This window comes from Equus caballus, chromosome 31, assembly GCF_041296265.1.
Source record: "Equus caballus isolate H_3958 breed thoroughbred chromosome 31, TB-T2T, whole genome shotgun sequence".
In the NCBI taxonomy this organism is placed as follows: Eukaryota; Metazoa; Chordata; class Mammalia; order Perissodactyla; family Equidae; genus Equus; species Equus caballus.
The window spans coordinates 9,086,403-9,108,589 of NC_091714.1; the positions used below are offsets into that span (position 1 = coordinate 9,086,403).

At 43.1% G+C, this 22,187-nt stretch overlaps 1 protein-coding gene and 1 long non-coding RNA gene across 3 annotated transcripts in view; one reads left to right on the forward strand and one right to left on the reverse strand.

The window, feature by feature from the left end:
• FNDC1 (fibronectin type III domain containing 1) overlaps positions 1-22,187 on the reverse strand; it is a 96,761-nt gene that overhangs the window by 65,520 nt on the left and 9,054 nt on the right. Inside the window, exons 2-4 of one of the 2 annotated variants that reach the window (XM_070256539.1) lie at positions 5,872-6,090; positions 3,475-3,561; positions 2,985-3,053 (exon numbers count right to left, since the gene is read on the reverse strand). In XM_070256539.1, the coding sequence (XP_070112640.1) occupies positions 2,985-3,053; positions 3,475-3,561; positions 5,872-6,090 (375 nt within the window). The remainder of the gene's footprint in view (positions 1-2,984; positions 3,054-3,474; positions 3,562-5,871; positions 6,091-22,187) is intronic. The other variant, XM_023633138.2, reaches the window with a different exon arrangement.
• On the forward strand, positions 1,125-19,979 carry LOC111771427 (uncharacterized). Its single transcript, XR_002805266.2, has 4 exons — positions 1,125-1,182; positions 4,163-4,253; positions 16,022-16,176; positions 19,725-19,979. It is a non-coding gene; the product is annotated as an uncharacterized lncRNA (long non-coding RNA).

Sequence of the window (22,187 nt, forward strand, 5' to 3'; positions counted from 1 at the left end):
TTCCTTTTTGCTTAGTCCTGTGATTTTCTGAGTCCTAAGAGTTTCCCTATTTGGACAATTGACAGGTCTGAGAATCACTGAAGTCCTGCCCCCCTCCAGGACTCCCTGGCAGGTTCTTCCTCCTCCTCATGTGTCTTCACCCATATGGTCCCCATATGGTCTCAGCCTGGTACCATCATCTTATCAGTGCCTCCCAGGCTCCCCACCCTGCCTGTTCTATATCACAGTGCTGCTTATTTTTCAAAGAATTCGTGTTTAACTTACAGGGTGAATTCTCATCCCCTCACAACTCATATGTTGAAGTCTTAACCCCCAGTTACCAAAGACTGTGACTGTATTTGAAGATCAGGCCTTTGAAGAGGTGATTAAGTTAATGGGGCCATTAGGGTGCGCCCTAATCCAATATGGCTGCTGACCTTATAGGGAGAGGCAATTTGGACGCATAACGAGACACCAAGGATGTGCGCCCACAGAGGGAAGAAAAGCCAAAGCGAGAGGCCTCGGGAGAAATCAAATCTGCTGACATCTTGATCTTGGACTTCTAGCCTCCAGAACTGTGAGAAAATAAATTTCCATTGTTTAGGTCGCCCAATTTGTGGTATTTTGTTACAGCAGCACCAGAGACTAATACAGATTATATGCATTATTTTTTGCTTACTTGTTTATTGTCTTTCCCTCCCATTAGAATATAATCTTCATGAAGGCAAGCCCTTGTCTGTCTTTTTTTTTCTTTCTTTCTTTTGTCCTTGTCTGTCTTACTCCCCACTGTATCTTAAGCACCTAGACCTGTGCCTGGGAAACCACAGGCACTGAATGAATGAATTAAATAATGAAAGTCCGATTGAAGCAAAGATAATGAGGTCAAGATAGGTCTTAGCCAGCAAGAGGCCTTCTGGAATTTGAACTGAAACTACTGTTTCCAGCAGAATGAAAGAATGGATTTTTCCTCTGGTTTCAGATAAAACACTGGAAGAACATGAGGTGCTACCAGTCAAAGCATTAGAGCGAGTCCTTGGGGCCTTACACTAGAAGCTGATGCTAATGTCTGCATCCTGAGGACAAATCCCTTCCCTTGAATGAAGATTCTAGATCTCAGAACACTTCTATTGTTTCACAGAATTATCATATATTAACCATTCCTCAGAACAATAGCATAGTATATTTTCCAAGCCTCACAAAAAGGTATGGATGTTGATTACTTATTGATAATTTCTCATAAATTATTCTCATTATTTTTACTAATGATGAAACGTAATTTTTTTCCCAGAGCACTGTAATCAAGTCTCTGCATTCTGCATACAGATGTTTTTAGTTTTTTGTTTTAAGTTCTGCTTTATATCATATGCTGCAAACGGGTTTGTTTAGCAATTTCTTCCAGTTCTTTTTTATCATAATGTTTGACAAATGTAGCATTGTGTACTATGGCAGAGGGCTGTTTGGCAACCAGGGTCTACCAAGGCTCCTGCAGAGAAGGGTTCAATGATCTTACGGTACATGAAACCAACAAATATGAGATGGGGTGTGATCGTCTCTGACTCTGATTTTCACGGTTTCTGCAACATGTGCTTACTCAGAAAGGTCACATGCACACACGCACACACGTTTCTATCAAAGAAAGCATAAGAAATTAATTACTTAAGAAATGCAAGAAAATTACTTGTTCTAAAACTACTATCATTCAGAAAACCTTATCAGGAAGATTACAAAAATAAATAAAATGGTCATTTAAAACACAATATATAGGATTCAAATGTAAGGCACAGTACATCTGTCAGGAAAGGGTTTATGCATACCTGTGAATGTTGAGATGCGTGTCTTCAGGGGTAGACAACCTCCAAAATAAACACCTTTTCCTATTTTGCACATTCTCTAGGTGTACTACCTTCTTGACTGTTTTATTGTCAATGTCTTCCAAAGTCTGATCCTTGGCCTTCTGCTCTTATTTCTCCTAATTCTTGCTCACTCTCTACTTCTGTTCTCACCCTACAGCATGACTCCTAAATCCACGTATACCTCTTACTTCTCTCTTCCGGAGTTCACTGTCTCATCTCCAATCACCTCTAAGACATCTCCATGACACTGCTTCACGGCCATCTCAAGTCCACCATATTTGAACAAGAACATATCACCTTTCCTTGAAAGCCAGTTTCCTTTTCTGGTTGTTTTGTTCCTCCACTCCCTTTACACATAAAACGGAATTTGAAAACTGCCTACATCCATGAAATCTGATCTGAGAAGCAGATTATAATCATTGGTTTCAACATACTCACCTTCCTCTCAACTATACCAGACTGATGTATTTAGAAAACATGCTTCATGAAAAAAACCACAGCTCCTTGCCATATTGCCTTTGGGTTATTACCCAACCACATTCTGAAATAACTGCATTCATTATTTTTTCACCATTAATTACATATGTTCAAGAAACACACAAGAAATGTCAACACTTCTCTCAACAAGCAAAACAATATGACCAGACAACATCAACATCCAAATGATAAAACATACATATGTACAAATATGGAGCAGAGATGGAAGGCAGGTTGTCTAACATATCACAAAATATCCCACGGTTAGAAGAAAAGAAAGAAGGACTTGATGCTGCATTTTAGCCAATAAAAGCCACTGTTTGGTGGCTCCCATTCATTTATGCCATCCACAGGTAAGAGAGCTGTAAATATCCTCATCAGGCCAGGACTGCCATCTCGACCACCATATTTGCCTGTTAATAGTGCAACAGTATCCCCAGATGTAGACACAGACACTTCCCCACGCCAGAACACGAAAGAACAGTGAGAAATGAACAACAGTGGCTGCAGTCTGGTCCATTAAGTGCAGAGCAGATTGACCAAAACTGTGGCATGTGTGTTAGTTTAGCGATGGGAACTAAACGAAGGTTTGTGAGCACATGTGTGTGACAGAAGCACAACCCTCTTGCGAGATGGTGCTTCAGTGAAGACATGAACCGAATGAGCAAATAGTACCTGTGACGGTTTCATTAAATGATCCTGGACCCTTAATGGGAAAACCATCAATCTTGATCCATTCACCTCCTAAATTAGGAAAACGCAACTTGATAGTTAGAAAGGAGGACCACTGGATTTTCCACATTTCAGTGCATCCCTAACATATACTTAAAACGTCTTTTCAACAGTCTTCAAAAGGATCTACTCAGGCTATCTTAGGTGACTAGGCTTTATGGACAATACATATTTTGGGTCTTTTGTACATGGTTTACACTAGTGAGTACTCAAAAAAGGACAAAGTGCTAATAACCTACATTAAAATTACTTTAAAAGAAGGGATAAATCTCTCCTACTTTTCAATCTTTCAGCTTGCTATGCAAGTCTAAAACTTTCTTGTTCAGGCACTCTTTAATGCTGCTAGATTTGTATTGACCTGAAGAAGCAAGGAGAGATGTTTCTCCCAATCTAAGTCATGAAAACACAGCCTCCAATTCTAGGTAAGACTTACCAGGTGGGCTTTCAGCTCTGTAAACTGGACGGCTCACTCCATTGTGGTTTTCTGCAGTAACCAGCACAAAGTACACTACCCCCGGCTCTGAAACATATGGTTTATATCAAGCCACCGTTTCAAATCTCCGAGAATGACAGTTTGATTCAACCATGTTCCTTATACCAGTTATAACCAAATATGAAAATCTGAATTAAGCGACAAGTCTAACTATAGCTTTCTCTTTTTTTAATCAAAATCACTAACATTCCTCTCATGTCACTAAAATGCGCTTGATCAAAAGAACACAAAATTTACTTAGTACAAAGTATTATGGCACGTGCAATAAACCTGGATTCAAGAGTAGTCAACAAAAAATGCTTTTGAGGTTTTTAAAGTGAAATCAATGTAGGAAATAGGAAGGCACTATGCACTAAACAGGTGTTTTAACCTACTGTAACTAGAAATAATATTTTCCCATGGACGGTCCAAGTGGAAATCTCCAAAAATATTAAGAAAGTGTCAAAATAACTGATAAAGGTAGCACATGGGAAATCTTCATGAAATGTTCTACTTTTCACAACAAAATATTCCCTTTACTATGCCTGCATATTGTCTTTGACTATTTCAACAAAATTCTAGAAAAATAGCTCCTAGAATCTTGGAAAAGCTAATCTTGAAATAACTGGGCTTCACTTTTTGATTCAAGGTCAAGGTCAAGGTCAAGTAGCAGCAGTCTCTTTGACTGAGCTCCTGAAGTTGTTGGGATGCAAGAGGAAACCAAGATGCCATGTTACAAAGTGAGTGTACCCTGAACTTGCAGCTTCCAAAAGCAAAACTCTAGTAGTGCTGCTTTTCCTCAAAATGAATTATTATCTCACGAAAGGTAAAGTAAAGGTGTCGATTCCTTGAAGAGATGAAAGTCTGAGGGCATTTCAGGGGACGAAGGGTTGGAGAGGTTAGAGTTAGTTCTGTCAAAGGCAATAACTGTAATTACATTTCTCCAAGTGAGGAGCATTCCTTTAACAAAACTTCAGTTCTCAAGCCAGAGGCCCAAGAACAGCGACACAGCCGATACCATCTGGGACGCCTGCTGTGCTCAAAGCTGATATCACTTCTGTCTGACTAGGGCAGGGCCTGGTGGCATTCAGGGTCTGGCATGACCTGCCGACTAATGGGGAAATGCTCTAGATCCAGACAGAATGCAAAATCATGCTTGGCCAGGCACTTTCTCTCTTCGTTCTGAGTTTATTCATATTTCAAAGAAATTTAATCCACATGTCTCTGATTCCCGCTCATTAACTCATCAGAAAGTTGCTTGGGAGACACTATTTGTTTTTCAGTGAGGTCTAGGGCTCTCTTTCTCCATGTTTTTCTTCTCTGCAGTAACAACCCAAGGTTTGAACAAGCAAATATGACCTTGCCCATGCCTTTGGTACAATGGAATCTCCACTTAACCTCACAGTCAGACTTTGCGGGGCCACACTGATGTGGAAGAGATTCAGAGAAATGTATGTTTAGCTGGAACCATGAGGAAGGGAATCTGGCCCCCTTTATCTCCCTTCTATACACTTTCTGCTCCGTTACCCAGAAAGTCAAACATTACAGTGCAGGGTGTGGAAAGGAATAAGTGTGGCTGACTGACGCCAAGAATCTGAGGAGCCATGAGTTGATTTTGATGCACTAAAGGAAGACAGCAAAATGGTAACCTGGCTCAGGGAGACCTAGATGTGACAGAGGCTGACTTCTGCTACTTCTTTATGATCCATCTTAAGGTTGGACCATGAGATGATTGCAGAATAAATGGCGTTTCAGGCTACTGGGATCAAAAAAGCAGAAGAGAGAAGATCCTTAGGAAGCAGCTCAAAGCCTGAATTAAAACCCCTACATCTGCACTTATAAAACAATCTATTAGGAAAAATTTCAAATACTCCAAACTTCCAGAGTCAAATTTAATGGGGAAAAATGTTACATCTTTGAACCAGATGTGGCTAAGCAGGACATATCACACACACCTTTACAAGAACATAGTCCTTGAGTAATCTCCAATTATAAAATGGGTTATAAATTAGAAATGAAAATTAGGCTATAAAGTTGTCCAGTAGTCAAGCTTTTACGAGACAAAAGACGATCAACATATTTCCCAAAAGCACATTCTGAAACTAAAAATTGTTTCCTATATCAATTTGGAGAGATATCCGGGAATATTGGAGTTCAAATGCATGATGGGGAAGCCCAGGAGAGGGAGGAAGGCTGCTAAGCAACAGCCTCATGACCTTGGCTACCTGTTCCCAAAGAACCACTAGGTACCTTGAGCCTGGCCACGCTTTGTCTCACAAATAGTCATCCTAAGAATGAAACTGAGAATATTGGTGTACAGTTAGTTCTGACGGGGAACAAGACCAGAGTGTCACTTACCCACGTCCTCAATAAGGAAGGAGTGTGTCTCCGCATTCACCTTGATGTATTTAAGACTTTTCAGTGACTTCCCATAGGCAATGTTGTAATGCTCCACGGGTCTACTGGTAGCATCTTTGGGTGGGTCCCATGTGACTTTCAGGCCCATTTTAGTGGACAGCAGTTTCACGTGCCTTGGCTTCAGTGGGTGGTCAGCTATGCAAACAGCGCAACTATGAACTTATGGGAACGGCAGATGGGGAAAACGAATTTTTTTCCATTGTTCTCTGATATGGTTAGCAAAAGAACAAATGACTTTTAATCTGTCTGATCCCCAAGACTTTAAGTACAGTCATGTTTGGACATTGTTACAGGATGACAGCAAAAGAAACATACCAAACCCACAAGCTTTTATGTATTCTGGATAACTATGGGTGGTAAATTTAAACCAAAGTGAAACAAATCAAAGTTTATGCATTCTCTGGCTTGATTATGTTACCTTGCTAGTGCAAGAATAACTTATTAGTAATTTGACATATTCTCCAGAAGCATTCATATACTAAATAAGCGCTTAGTATTTTGCTCAGTGAAGTTGGACAATCTTTAAAACACAATGAGACGAATAACATAAAACTCTCATGATCAGGAAGAACAGCCACTGAATCCAAAGCATTCATTTCCACAAAGAAAACAAACCAAGATCATCAACACCTTAAAAGGGAGGTAAACCTCTGGTTGATCTGCATATAGCTGATTTAAACGTTTCCATATTTTGTCCCAGAAGAAGAAAAACAAGTTATTAAGAAGCACAGTTACATTTTTATCTTCAGTTACGAGGCTCCAAAAAAGTATTCTTGATTTTCAAAAATAACCAAAATGAAACATAACATTTTGTCAAACAAAATCTCTCAGCTCACGAGGTAACTGATACTGCAATGTAATACAATATAAATATATGTTAAATATTCACACAACAGTCAAATGCATTTGAGGCAAACTTGGATCTGAAACTGATTATTCAATGATGCAAGGCACTCTCACGAAAGAGAAAAGTAACCTAAAAAACCCCCAAAACCTTAAAACTTAATAACAGTATGAAAAATGAATTTGGAATTTCATGGAAGAAGAAAGAGAAGGAAGAGTGTTTCGTGATGACATATAGATTGGTTAGTACGTGATTTTAATACCGAACGAAAATTCTGAACAGAATAAGTACAGACGATTCTAACAGACATCACTTATTCCTCCCAAAGTTGCCCCACTGCCTCTGGAGTAAAATGATTTAGCAAAGGAGGGAACTCCTGGAACTCTGCTTAGAGAAACTCAACGAATGAAAAAAAAAGAGCATGAAGACAACAACTTTCAAGCATTAGCAATGAACGCCCACATGGAGACAAAAGCACCATGTTGGACCAGAGGCACAGACCGAAATCCACAAAGCCTTCCATCCTCAGCCTCAGAGGAGAGGTTCCTGTGATCTCGCGATGCGAGAAATCACAGACAAGGAACCCAGTGCTCTCCAGGAAGTTGTGGGCTAGGGAGACCATAAAGACAGCAATGACTTTCCCAGCCTTCCCAATGAGCAATCATGGCTGCTCTTCAATAATTCCCATCTGCCCTTCCTCGCCAATGAGAAACTTCTCAGGATTTTCTTTGCCAGAAGACTGAGGTTCCCTTCCCTCAGTTTCCTTTATTTCTCCTGAGGCTTCACTACAAAAAGCTCTCCTTCTCTGCCATCTGTTTGACAAGCTTTTGTCAGCTGCGATCCCTATTTCGGGCAACAGCAGAAATCATTGCCAGAATCCGATATTTCACTCTGACCAAACGGCGGTGGATGAAAAGCAAGGTCTCGAAACTGCAAAGGGAAGTTTGTGGTTGGATGATTCTCCCAAGGAAGAAAACAAAAGAATGATTGAATATGCGAATAACACTTTTCTTTACAGTTGAATTCCAAATCTCCCTCAAGAAAAGTTAGATCCTGGACAGATAGACTGAAACGCGAGTCCTGCGAAACCCAAACACCGTCCCATTTTCTGCCAGGCACTGGTGAATTCAACTAGGACACAACTGCCTAGGCCTGAAAATGATTTACTGATGTGAAAAGAGGAACAACTCATAAATGTACTCATTGTTCTTCCCTGCTCTGCCTTGCATCTATCCTTGGACACACATGGAATAATTCCCAACTCACATGAGAATCCACATCCAAATGGTTGCATGAGCCCAGAATAAGAGGAGAAACTCAGAACCTTCAAGGAGCTCTAATCAGATGAACAAAGTAAAGAAGGGCAAGGGGCAAGTGCCCTTGGTTGCCCAAACCTAGTGAATGCCGTTGCCTTCTGCTTATGCAATCGGTTTCCCAGCGTGTCCATGCATGGGTTTGTTTGTTCTCCGCTTGCCAATGAGCAAGTACCGTCACACAATGTGTCTCAACTCCATAATTGCCTGTGTCAGCATTTGTATGTTAAGGAAAAGGCCATATCGTGTAGATCTACTCTAAAATATATAAAAATGCAAGGGTGAAATAGACAGGAAAAGGGGGCTTATTGAATCTACCCTCTTCCCCCTCTGCTCTAAACACTTAAACTTAAGTTGCATGATGCTCATAACATACACAAGCTGGGAGGTGTTATTCACTCCCTCTCCACATTATTCACTCCCACTTCCTCCAGATGAGGAAAACAAGGCCTGGAGCAGAGAGGTTAGGAGAAGTGCCCAGAGTCACACAGCTGCAGCAGGACTGGAGGCAAATGCAAACCCCACTTTGTCCAACTCTAAAACCCAGCTCTTCCCACAGCGTACAGAGCCTCAGGGTCCATCCCTGTTCATAAATGACCCTTGACCACATCCATTGAAAACTAATTAATTTAGGAGCCACCACTCTCCTAAAACAAATTATGAGCCCTCCATGGCTGTGTTTACTGTTTCCGCCAGATCTACCCCCAATTCCCACGCCATTCTCCTCTCTGGGGGCCACTCCTGCCCCCACCCAGTCGCATCACCTCGTGCTGGTGTCCTCATCCTCCCCGCTCTCTGGAAGGAAGGATAAGTGAATGACGTGTTCTCTCAGGGATATTTGCATTCTTACAACAAAACCTTAGACCAGAGGAATGACTTTCCAATAGAGACATTTTCAGCCTTAGAGTTACCTCATGGAGATCGTTTTTGAACACAAAGGCCTTTTGGGCACCATGAAATCATACCTTCAAGGCAGTCTCAGGGTCAATCTCCTTGTAAGATCAGTCCTGAATTCAAGGTTCCCCAAAGGCCTTAGGCCAATATATGACAAGCCCCTCCTCCCACCCAACCCCCCAACACACACAAATTGGGCCAGTTAAACAGAACACTACAGTGACTTGATTAGGAGATATTTAAAACTGATGCCGTTTTTGATGCTTCCTAGTGAACATCATCCAGGCTTCGCTCAGAAAGAATTGGATGCAAAGAACAGGAAGCCTGAAGGAAAGGCAATCTTGGCTGTCATTCCAGCCCCACCCCGACCCCTCAGTGCCTGAGCTCCGAGTGAATTCAGGAAACCAGCATTTAAGCAACAGCTGCTCCAGGCAGACACATGTCGGTGTGCACAAACTCGCATTACTTGACCAAAAGCCGGTTCTTGGGTCTAGAAACATGCCCGTTTGTTCTATTCCTGATCATTGCTTTGTAGGTCTTGTGACTTCATTCTTTAAATGAGAAGCGAAAGCATCAAGAGCGTGAAATTCATTTCAGCCTCTGCAGACTGCATTCTGGGTTTTCTGTAGGCTAAAGATGAAGTATGACAAAGTGGTTTTTAATTTATTTCTAAGTGTTCTTAACTTAGGACAGACCATCCTCTCTGCTGGATAAACGAAACACGTAATCTTCTGTAATAGTTTCAGTATTTTCATCTAATAAGGATGATACTGGGGACATTCTTTAAAGCTAATTAGTCCATGAACTGCCTCTCTAAAGACGAAAAGGACAAACCCAAAGTCAATACAACAGGAATGATACAGCCTAACAGAGGGAATACCGGGATGTAAACGCACAGAGCATGCATGACAGGTTATGACCGCAACAAGCTGTTTTTTCATCTCCACAGGATGCAAAACGAGCCTAAGCTGCAGCCTACGGGACTTCAGTTTAAGCAAAAAGAATTTCCTGTCTGTGTCCTTCCCCATCTCTCCCCATTCAATGCTATCTTTGGATGGAGACAGATGGTAAGGTGCTCCAGACACAGAAGGAAGCCAGCAGAGTCTGCTATGACTCAAAGTCATTCCATAGTTCATACCAGTAAACTTTATCCAGATTCAAGAATGTTTTGCCAGGTACTGAGTGGCAAAATATTTTGGTGACCTTTCAGATACCTGGCAACTGCCAGGCTAGACATTTTCACAGCATGGCTCCCATGAGACCTCTATTGGTCTGTCTGGGAATGGAAAATAAGGGCCCAGTCAGTACCTAGAGTTGTTCCTTTGGTCTAGCTCCAAGTTCCAGGTCTTTCCAAGAGAGTTCTAGGAGGCCAGTTTGGTTCAAGGGTCCAAGTATGGATTCATGTCGGCTCAAGGATGGATACCGAGATTCCAACAGTTCTGCGATGTCTGTCCTTGGAGGGTCTTCAGCTTCTGCAGAGTGGCCTCAAGGGATCCTCCAGGGCTGATGAATGTCCTGGGGAAGCCTGAATCCAGAGCCAGGTCCCCAGAGCCAGCCTGGCCTGGCCAACATGTGTGGAGCCCGCTCATCATCATGGACAAGGGTACCACACCTCACCTGCCTCTTCCCCACCTTCCACTCTGTCATCTTTCTTGGCCCTGGGCGCCAGCCACAAACTCAGTGCTCACTTAAATGGCTAACAGATTGAAGAAAAATATGTGAGGAGGGTTTAGACAAATGAGGTCCACCAAGATCTCGAACCCAAACACCTCCAAGGACCAGGAAGATCAAGCAAATAAGTGAAGACATATTAACGAGTGCACATTCCATCTAAAGGCACAATTTAGTTTTAGGCACCTGTTGACAAAAAGGAATTCAGGCCCCATATTGTCTGACATTCTGGGGGGAGGGGAGGTTCTAAAAAGCTAGAGATCCTGATTTTTGTGTGCAATCTCCCAATTTTATACCAGTTGGTAATGCAACTTTTTAAAAACACTGTGTGAGGAAACACACACCACCACCCCCAACTAGCTGGATTCAGTCCATTGGTGGCCAGTCGGTGACTTCTACTTTAACTCCAGGAGAAACCCTTCAGTTGCTGATCTGGACAACTTCCCAATGTCCTATTTCAGCTCTAAGACTCCTGTGGGAGTCTGGGTCCAGAGAGAAGTTCTGCAGGTCCAGATGGATGCTCAAGTCTGGAGAAGAAGTGGAACAAGAGTTACCCCAGGCGCTGAAGGCGCCAGGTATAGATCTGTGCAAGGACTCATATCCCACCTCTAGATCTCTCTCCCTCCCCGAGAGACCTAAAGGCTCTGAATAAACTGGCCTGGGCTCCAAAGAAGTCAGGAAGATGCATCCCAGGATGCCTTTGTGGAGGGATGTGTGTGATGCTACACAGGCTTCAACGGCTAGCAAAACTGATGACGTCCACACATCTCACTCTGGCCTAACGATTCCAGACCAACAGTCCCCACTGCCTGCTTGACAGTCTCATGTGAGTTCCACACTAGCTCACTGCTCGCGATCTTGGTTCAAATATCACCACCCACCCTTAAGCACGCAGGCATACCCACAATGGACGAAAATAAATATGTTCCTAGAAAGGGAATTCTGTCAAAGGATATTTCTCAGAAGAAAAGTAAGGCAAGTTCAGAATCAGTTAATAAAATGAATCAATGGTAAAAGTAATCCAAAAATGACACAATTCATGGGGAAATCATGCTTAGAAGACGGTGACTCAAGATAATAACTGAATCTTTCTGGATCCAAAGTGTTGCTTCTGCTTGTTTGTTTTACTTTTTAAAAATAACATAGAGTTACTTCATTACATTCTCCAGATAGGCAAAAAGGGAAAGGACGATGGATGGATGGTTGATGTAAGAGAGAGGGGTTATAAGAGCACCATTAATCCAGGAAGAAACAAAGAAAGAAATGCCTCCTCTTTGGCACGATTCCTTCATGTTTGCTCCATTATAACTTTTGAAGTTGACTGATTTAGCCAAACATGCTATACCACTGAAAGCGTTGGCACATAGTCAGAATCCAATAAATATTAGATGAATGAATGCATACTTTGTTTGACTTACCATCTAGAAACAAAGCAGCAGCTTATAAACGTGCTTCAATCTTGTAACTTCTGTGATTGCACTGAACAGAGCTGTCGTTCACATCATCACTGTGCACAGGGAAGCTAAAACCCAGAGCTGGGGTAGGAAAATCCACTAAGAAAATGTTGGCTACGTAGAACCAAATGTTTTCTGAGGCCCTAACCAAGGCAACAGTTGCAAGAAAAATAAATATTACTTCTTGGATTTTTATACTGTGTACTTGCTGAAGAAAATTACTTAAGTAATTAAATATCAGTTTGATTTGATTTGAAAATGAAATTTGAGACATAGATTTGGATCTCAAAATTCATGGTCAAGAAAAACTAGAAGGACTTACAACTAGGATATACAACTATGCACTGGGGCTTTGGGGAGAAAAAAAAAAAGGAAGACTGGCAACAGATGTTAGCTCAGGGCCAATCTTCCTTACTAAAAAGCATAGCCTATAAACAAAAAAACAAACAAAAAATGCATGGTTATCCTGTGCTACACAATTCATAGATTCTTAGAACTCAAGTGCTATATCTTAAATAGCAAATGGGATCTACTTGGGCAAGCAATAAGGAAGGGCCTATGTGCTTCTACTGAGCTATAGATAACAAATCACATAGCAATTTTATTTCACCTCACTAAATGTATGAAGCAGCTTTTCCTGAATTGGAAGCATGGGGCACAGAAGTGCTCATTCGGAACATCTGAGCTCAAAACTAATTTGAGAAAATAGACAAAGGAGTCAGAAATCACACTATCAGTTTTATTACTGATAAGGCTGAGTTGGAGAAGGTGGAGCTCATGTGACCCCCATCATGCTTCCTGTCCCCCCTCCTCTCTCCAATTCTGGACCCTTGAGTGAACACAGAAGGGAGAGCTGAGCCTGCAGCACAGGCTGGGTGGGGTGAGAGCCTGGGTCTAGTGCCCTCCCACATGGAAGCAGAAGCGGAGTCCAGTGCAAGAGGAGACTTGCATACCTGTGTCTTTTAATCCATTGATCCCACTGGGTAGAGAAGTAGACCAATGGAGACTGGGCTTTTTCATTCACCCCTCTGGTACAGCTTGCCTCGTGGAGGTGAGGGAGTATGGGATGAGGCCAGAGGCCAGAAGTGAAACATGAGAAGAAAGTGGAAGTCCCCTTAATGTCCCCAGCAGGTTGTTCCCTGACCCCATTGGACTTGACCAACAACCGAGGTCAAGCTATGGCTGCCTCTTCAGGGTGAGGATCAGGACCATTGCCCCACCTTCAGGAACCTCCTCCAGGACACTCATTGGCCCACCTGTATCCTCCTGGGGTTAAGGTAGGGATTCCCCACCCAGCTCCATAAGGCTCTGAAATGAGGAAAGCTCATTCTTGAGCCAACTCAAAGCCATGTTGGCCACCAGGCTGAAAACCCACTCCTGGCCTGTCCTATTCCAGTCCCAGATTTTGCCCCACTCACACTGTCCAAAATAGCCCACCAGAGTTTAAGCAATGAGATGAAATGACAACGTGAAGACACTCCGATAATACACCACCAGCAATATAAAAATGTCCAATGTCAGTACAGGTCCCTCCCATTACAGAATTCCTAGGGAAAATTTAAAGTTGAAGAGTGAAGCCCTCTTGGTTTAATAGCTTAAGATCTAACAAAATGAAAGCCCTCCTTCCTTTCCTCTCTTCCTTCTTATCCTGTTTAGCCTCAGCTAGAGCAGATTCACTCAAACGCCCAGACGGGGTCAGGGTTCCCTCAGCAACTGCAGTCTCTGCCATCTTTCACTGGGATAGGTGTAGATTCTTCAAGATTCCCTGAAGTAAAAATAATTGAACGCACAGTCTCCCAGAGCCTAAATTCTTAGAGTCCTAAGACCCTAAAATCTCCATAAGGCAGAGAATCCAAAATGTGCTATGCAAAGGACACATTATTTTGTCTACCCCGTGAAGCCTCCTCCAATTCTTCCAGTAGCCTCTGATCATATGACCCTGGCCAGACCAGGAGACTTCACTGGAATTGTTTTAACTGGAGCTGGACCCTGGGCACTGCCTTTGCTTTCCAGTTTTGAGGCTGTGATGGGTGAATCCTGGAAGTGCTGGTGACCAGCTCTTGTTGTCACACGGAGAAGAGAGGAGAGAGGGAGAGAGAGTCTGGGGGCAGTGAGAGACCTGGTTTTAGGCATCCCCAGGGCGAGCTCAGTTCCTGTCCTTCCCAATGTACGGCTGCACAAGCCAATGAATTCTGGGATTTAAATTAGTTCAAGTTGGGATTTTGCCACTTGTAGTCAGACCCTGATGGATTAAGAGACTATTAATCAAGATCTTCTATGAAAGTCAAAAATAACTTTTTGAAGCTCCCCCAGCAGCCAGTACATTTGGTCACAAAAGGCTGCCAGTGCAGACACGCCCAAAAAAATTAAGGCAAATACCAGCCGAGGAATGGCTGCCATTCCCAGCTGAGCGCTCCGTGCAGCCCACCCAGTCTGGCAGTCGATGCTGAGCAGCAAGAACGGACAACGTTGGTTCAGAAGAAAACCCCCAAAAGAATGTTAAGGGCTTTTGAAATAAACCAGTGCCTTAAAACCCCAAAAATGCTAAAATTACTTCTTAAGTATACCAAGGATCGCTCTTTAATGCAACAAAACCTTCATGTTTATGTAAGTCTGCCTGCTTCATCTTTGTTTGAAATTCAAGTTTTACTTTCCACTGGAAACCGCCAAATATTTCCCAGACTCTGAAATGAAGAAAACACAGATCTCAGTGTAACCACGGGTGTCTGACCAAAAATCCAGTCGATAAGCCAGAAAAGGTTAGGATGTGCTAAAATCGCAGGAGAGCTTGGGAGCAGGAATCAAGGTGATATACAACTTTGAGACTATGATTCCAAGGAAAGGTGGGAAAATGCAGCTATTGTCCCTAAGACACCAGACAGCACAGGAATATAGAGAAATGTAGAAACACCCAGACGGTTGGCAACATGTGGGCAAAACACTGAGTTTTAAATAATTTTTCAAATGGATGTTGGAATTGTATTTGCAAATAATTACAACCTTGCCTCCAGAAAAACAAAAGACGAAGAAAGTACGGATTGTTTCGCAACTGTGTAAAGTAAAACTGATACATACTAGTAAAATTTACAGATGGTTGCTTGCATTTTCCACCTGGAAGGCTGGGTTGGGTGGACACAGTCTGAGTATTAAAATAATGGCCTGGCTGCTCTTCTGACATTTCACAATATGCACGGGGTTCAATAAATGTGTTTTCCACCATTGGCATATTTCTCCAGGAATAATTGTACAAAAAGTGAAACCAAAGTCTAGGTATCTGAAGTCTTTAAACTTAAAAAACATTCCAGGGAGTGAAAGAGCTTTGCAAACAGAAACTCTGACCCCACCACAGGGAAGCCACACAGTGCTGTCCTCACAGTAGAAACTCCAAGGCAAGCAGATGTCCCCGTCCCTCGGGAGAGCGAGGACAGACAGGACTCCCCAGACTTGACCCCTGGTTCCCATTCCTCAAAACGCAGCCAGCTTCCCAATGTCATAGTGACTTACTGGATTCTATCCCCAAGTCCAAAGGGTCCTGTCATATTTACCTGGTGAGGGTACACACGAGTAGAGTGAGATGCTAGAAGACTTGAAATGCCCCAGGATGCTCTTGTGTGTGGCTGGAGCACCTGTCACTCTCAGCGAATCTGCCCTCAGCGTTTCCCAAAGAACAGAGGGGCCAGCTGGACCTCTGGGCTCCCAGTGTGCTCCTGCTCACCTCACCTTCGTCCTCAGCTAAACCTGAGTTCCCTGCGGTTGTCCCCAGCCCTTCCAGCATTTTCCAGTATTTTCATAACAACAAAGCATCATTTTATTCAGACTAAAAGGCCAAAATCGCAGGCATACATGCCAATGTGCTTATAAGGGCGCTAGATGGTCAGTGAACACAATTGTGAATCACATTTTTTCTCCATCAGCTCAAAGAAGCCAACGGTGAAGCCATCCAAATCTCAAAACTCGAGCCACTGGCTAATCTTTAAGTAGAGTTTGACTGAGTTCATTTCTATCCTCTTCAGATTGTCAGCACCACCTACACCCTCATCCGTCTCTGGGCGAATATTCTCCACCTTGGGTGAGTTTTAGGCAGCCACGTGTCATGAAAAGAGGTGACTCTCATACTTGGCTTCAGCAAACGGTTCCCCCTGGGTGCTGCACATAAACTGGTCATACCCAAGGCCACCTGCTTCCAGCTGGCACATGGGACCTTCCCAAGGAAAGAGCCCCGTGCTTCATGGGCAGTGATTTCTCTCCCTTGCCCCCGTCCCCTCAGAAGCTGGTCCCAATCTCCTGCCTAAGGCCACTTGCATTCTCAACGCAGCCACAATTCTGTGATGCTGGTAAACAAAGGCTGTCACTCAAATGCTCTCGCATCACTTCAAGGATTAACAGCTCCCTCTGGACAAATTTACCTAGAAGGTTCTAGATTCTAGGTTGTTTATTTATGTTTGGGAGGAAACTGGAGTGAAGAGAGAAAGACAGAATATTTGTTAATATAGTTTACCTCACAGTATTCTCTTCATTGTCTTCCTTCTTTCCCCACTCCCCCCTCCCCAACTTGCGAAAGATTGGCAAAAGTGGACAATAAAATGAAGCAGCAAGGAATACTGTTTCAAAACAAACACCAAGTGGCAAAACTAAAATCAAGTTCTCAAGCCCAAAGGACACCCTTAAAATGAATCTGCCTTCTTCCTCAAGGTGTTTGCCGAGGCATTTTAAGTTGAATTTTTATTAATCCCACTCAAGTCAAGTTTCCCAGCTAATTTACAACGGTTCAACAGCTTGCATTCAATTTAGAACCGCCGTGGCAGAGACTGTGGGTTGGGGACCCAAGAGCCATTCCCAGCTCTTCTTCCTCCCTTGTTTTCTTCTACAATGGAGGCTGGCACACTAAATATTCATGACCCTTCAACATCCCTTGTAGCTAGGGGTGGTCATGTGGTCAATTCTAGCCAATGAGACATATAAGTAAGTTACTGCTGCCACTTCCAGGAAAGCATTATAAAGGGGTCAGGATCCACTGTCATGTGCTTTTGTATTTTTGTATCCTCCTCCTTTCCCCTCCCCCCCCCCCACCTGCCCCCTCTGCTCGGGGATGTCAACACCATATCTAGAGATACGGCAGCCATCTTGGAACATGAAGCAACAAGGCTGAGAATGATGACCTGGCCAGGGATGGCAGAGGGGAAAAATAAAAAGATCATGGGTCCCTGATAGGCAATCTGCTCTTGGCCAAGTTCATGGGTAAGTGAGATGAACAATTCCCTTACCTGTTCAGCCATCATTCATCAGACACTGTGTTATTAGCAGCCCCATCCCTTGTTACCTGATATCATCACTTCTAGATCCATAAAATCAAGTCACTTTTTCTCTTGATTTCTAAATGAGAGTTGCTTTGTTTTAACTTGAATTTCTTTCCGTTTGTTGTTCTTACGGGATCCGCTCTGGGAATTTAATTTTGACAATGTCAATGCTTTATTTGTCAGAATGCCATAGACTTGAGTAAGTACATCTGTCTAGAAAATGATGCAGCCAGAAATTACAGTGAACTTAACCAGCAGAGCTGGCAGAATTTGATCATTAGAACTTGAGGTTTTAAAGCTCTTGGCCATTTTATTCGGGAACCTATGTAAGCAAAAGCTACTATTTACTGTTCCAGAGAAAAAACAAGAATTTTTCCCCATCTAAACCACTTTCCAGAATGGTTTAGGGAAATGGAATTGGAAGGATTCCATAGATATATTTATTTATAACAACAATAAGAAAACAAGGAACCCTACAGCGAAAATGCTTAAGGACGGGAAGGGAATACAGGATTTATGGCTGCTGTTGACCAGCATCAGAGACCCTACGAAAAACCAGTACTTTCCAGGTTTTTGTGGGATCTCTTGCACATTCTTCAAATTCAATTCGCAACTGAGAAATAGTTTCTTAAAGAATTACCATTGTTTGCTGGCCCAGCTTAAACTCAGCCTACTATAAACTGCTTGACATGCCAGCCAAAAAAACTCCCTGAAAATTCATTCTTTTTCCCAAAATGTGAAAGTCATTGTCTAGCTATGTTAAATACTTGGGCATTACTGTCGCTGAAATCACCATTCATCTTACTCAGAAAGCTCCCGGAAAAATACCCTTAGAAGCCAGGCCAAGGAAATGTTGTGGGAGGTAGGTATCAAACAGAGTAAATGAGACAGACACAACCAGAAGCCAGCCACTACATGGACCCACCAACAAGCCAGACTGCTAATGATAACCACTTTTTAAAACATTTTTTAATATTTAATATTTCAGATAATCACTTAATGGTTATAAATGGGCATTGGCAAATAACCTTTCAACGAAGAGAAAAAAATGCACAACACACCTAATAAGCAAAGAATTTAAGTTTTGCCATGGGGCCATTTGTGATAAAGAAAATATAGAGAGACATAAAGAAGAAGAAAGGAACAAAGATTTCTTGTATACCTACTAAGTGTCAGCCATCATTTACTTCTGCAACAGATATTTATTGAGTACCTACTATGCATCAGATTCCGAGCTAGGCATTGGGGATCTAGAGGTGATTAAAAAGAGTTCTACATCATCATAACTACTAGCCCTCGAATCTCCCTAACAACCCTGAGAACTGTGCTTTGGTATCTCCACTTTTATAAATGAGGAAAGTGAGTCTTAGAGAATTAAGTGACTCACCAAGGGCTCACAGCTAGTAAGTGACATTGGTCCAACTCAGACCTTCCTAAACCATAGACCATGCTCTTTCTACTAAACTTTGTTCCCTCTCTGCTGTAATCATAACTGAAGGGGATAGATGTGGGCCTGGAGAGGTATCAGAACCAAAGGTAGAAAACTGAAAGTCATCAGTGGAAGCTGAATCCACAAGGATGCATGAGCTCATTGCACTGAATGAGTTCTTGTCAATGTCAAGAAGACTCCATGTTGCCACATCCTCATCTCTTGGTCCTCGACTTTCTTTATTTCCACATCAGCTGAGTGCTTCTCCTCAGGGAAGCACCTCTTCTTCTGTCTTCCTTGACCCCAGAGTCTCTTCCTTCCAGAACACCATACTCCCTGGTTTGTCTTCCATATCATTGGTCTCCTTTGCCAGCTCCTCCCCGTTTGCCAGAACTCCAAAGGTTTATTTGTTTCGGAGCCCAGCCTCCAGCCCTCTCTCTTCCCTGCGTGCACTCCCTCTGTCTTCTTTCCCTCAGTTACCACATCTAGTCCTAGGATTGCAGATATCACCATATGCTGCTGGCTCCCCAATTCATAACTCCAGCCCTGGCCTTTCCTCTGAGCTCCAGCGGGTCCCACTGTCTCCATGACATCTCCAGCGGGACCCAAAGAACACAGGTGTCTGAAGGATGCCTGGAGAGAAGACATTTTAAATATAAAATATTAGTGATAAAGAGGAGAGCCAGGAAACAAGCGGCATCAGGGAACACACGAGTAGAGAGATTTTCAGGAAGAAGGCAATGTCCATCGGGGTCAAGTCAAGCAAAAGCCCATTTTTATTTGCTTGTAATTAGGAGACGTCCACTCCCATTCAAGGCCCCCAAACAAAGCAAACAGGTCAGCAAAGTTTCTCTCTGCAATTATCAAACTTAATCAGTTCCTTTTCTACAGCTACTCTTACAGGATTGACATAAGGATAAAATACGAAAGGAAATCGCAAAGCACTCAACGAATGTGAGATACAGGAGGAGGAGGAGGAGCCACAGAAGGGGTGTGGCTAACACCCTAACACCCAACAGAAATGACCCGGCAGGATGCCCAAACCTGGGCTCTCATCCAGTTCTCCCTCCTGACACAGCAGGAGGGGGCTTTCGGTCCTCATTTTCCTCAGTCTTGGGAAATATACTGTAAATGAGAATTTTTAAATCTTGAGAGTTGAAAAGAAGCCTAGGTAATCAGGCCCAACTTCCCCTCTTCAATCTGCCTATCACCTGTGTGTCTAAAATGGTCTTCAGGACTTTCCATGACTAAGTAGTTCTACCAGAAACCAACACATTTCCCCACCTTCAGAGGTAAACTTCTATAAATGTGTCATGCAACTGGGTGATGGTGGAGTTACCAAGCCAGGCGCTGCCCTGGGAATACAAGTGAATTAATTCACAGATACCTAAGAAAGGCAATGGTCTTCAGTCCCCTGAGGGAAGCACTATGTTGACACAGGGAAAGAAGAGTAAGGGTACTGCACATTTCACATCAACTGAGTCCTACCAATAATAAACATCGTCAGGGCTCAGAAGGGTGAGGAAAGGAAGTCTTCCTCTGGCTAGGATGATCAGAGCACAAAGAATGGCACGGTAGGATTCATGGAGGGCCTTTGCTAGAGATTTCTGCCATGTGTGGAAGCATTGGCCACAGCTTTCCACGGCTTGAATTCTAAGAGGCCATTTGATCAAGCCCTCTCTGCAACTCTACCCCAGCCTACCGTTCACCCCTCAGAATGCTCTGAACAGCTTCCTGTAATGAAAGCTCATTACAATTTCAGAGCATCAGTGGACCCTATGGAACTCATCCCAGAGACCCCAAGTCAAAACGTTTAGGTTCTATAAGAGAGACATGCAATCTGGTCAGACCATAGCCAGTGTCTTCTCTCCCAGACCTCTTTCTCCCTAGGTGTTAGAAGTATCAAAATGTCGTCATTTACACTGAAATCAGATCAGCCTGTAAAATAGGACCAGCCCAGGTCACAGGAGGTCAAGCAGCTTAGAATTCCCTGCCCCTCTTTTCTCTTCCCTTTGACTACGGTTTGCTTGGACATCTGTAGATACATATGTGGATTCTGAAAGTCATTAACCACAAGGAGATGCTTCAATTCTCCCAGTCTATCAGGAAGTAATAAAGGGACATTGCTGAGTGGGGTAGAAAATGGTATTAGAAACAGAGCAGGGCCAGGCCATGCGCTACAGCAGACAGAGAACATGGCGGCTTTCCATAACCCAAAGGATGTCAAAGAGAGTCTGACAGTCTGTGGAAGAGCAAGCCTGCTTTATCCCATCACTGGAAGTCCAGACGAGACAATACAATCTAGATAAAAGAAGGAAGGGGGTGCATCCCAGCTTTCACTGACTAGGGAAAAAACATAGATTGGGTCAACATCAAAGTCACTCGCCAGGCAAAGTCCTCAAACAAATGTGGTGATTTCTCTCACTGATCTCACAGTTCTATGCGCATCAGAGTAAAAACATTCAGAATTTAACACCATCTCTGGCACGTAGAAGTTAATTAGAAAGTACTAGATGATCCTGTATGGCTACACTTTTCACATTCGATGCCATTATTTATTGCAATATCAATCCCAAATTCCTTATTGTTAAGTCTTTGTAGCCTGTGCCTTAGATCCCAAAGGTCTCAGTTAACTACTTACTTTATGAATGAAGGACCTAGCTGGGCTTGAGCTATGAATTAGGCCCGCTGAAAATGCCTAGGTCTTTGGGCTGACAGTTCAGCACACACAATGCAACGCGGTGACTCACATCTTCCCACGCCTCAACTACGGCCCAGTGTTGGAAGCTGCACGAATTCCTTCACCTACTGAAAAGGAATCGTGTTGGTAGGCATACCATATATTGTGGGTTGAATTGTGTCCCCTAAAAAGATGTGTTGAGTCCTAACTCCCGGGACCTGTGAACGTGATGTGGAAATAGGGTCTTTGCAGATGTATCAAGCTCAGATGAGGTCATGCTTGATTAGGGTCAGCCTTAACCCAATATGACCAGTATCCTTATAAGAAGACACACAGGGAGAATATCACATGACAACAGAGACAGAGACTGGAGTGACGTGTCTATAAGCCAAGGAACACCAAGGATTGCCGGAAACCACCAGAAACCAAGAAGAAACAAGGAAGGAGTCTTCTCTAGAGCCTTTACAGAGAGGATGACCCTGCTGGACACATTCCAAACTTCTAGCCTCCAGAACTATGAGAGTATAAATTTCTGTTGTTTAAAACCACCAAGTTTGTGGTCCTTTGTTACAGCAGCCCTGGGGACATGTACACCTCGTTCACTCCAGCTGCAGACTGAACTTCCGACAAGAGCCAACACTCTTCAAAACTCGTGTGCTGACCCCACAGGGCCA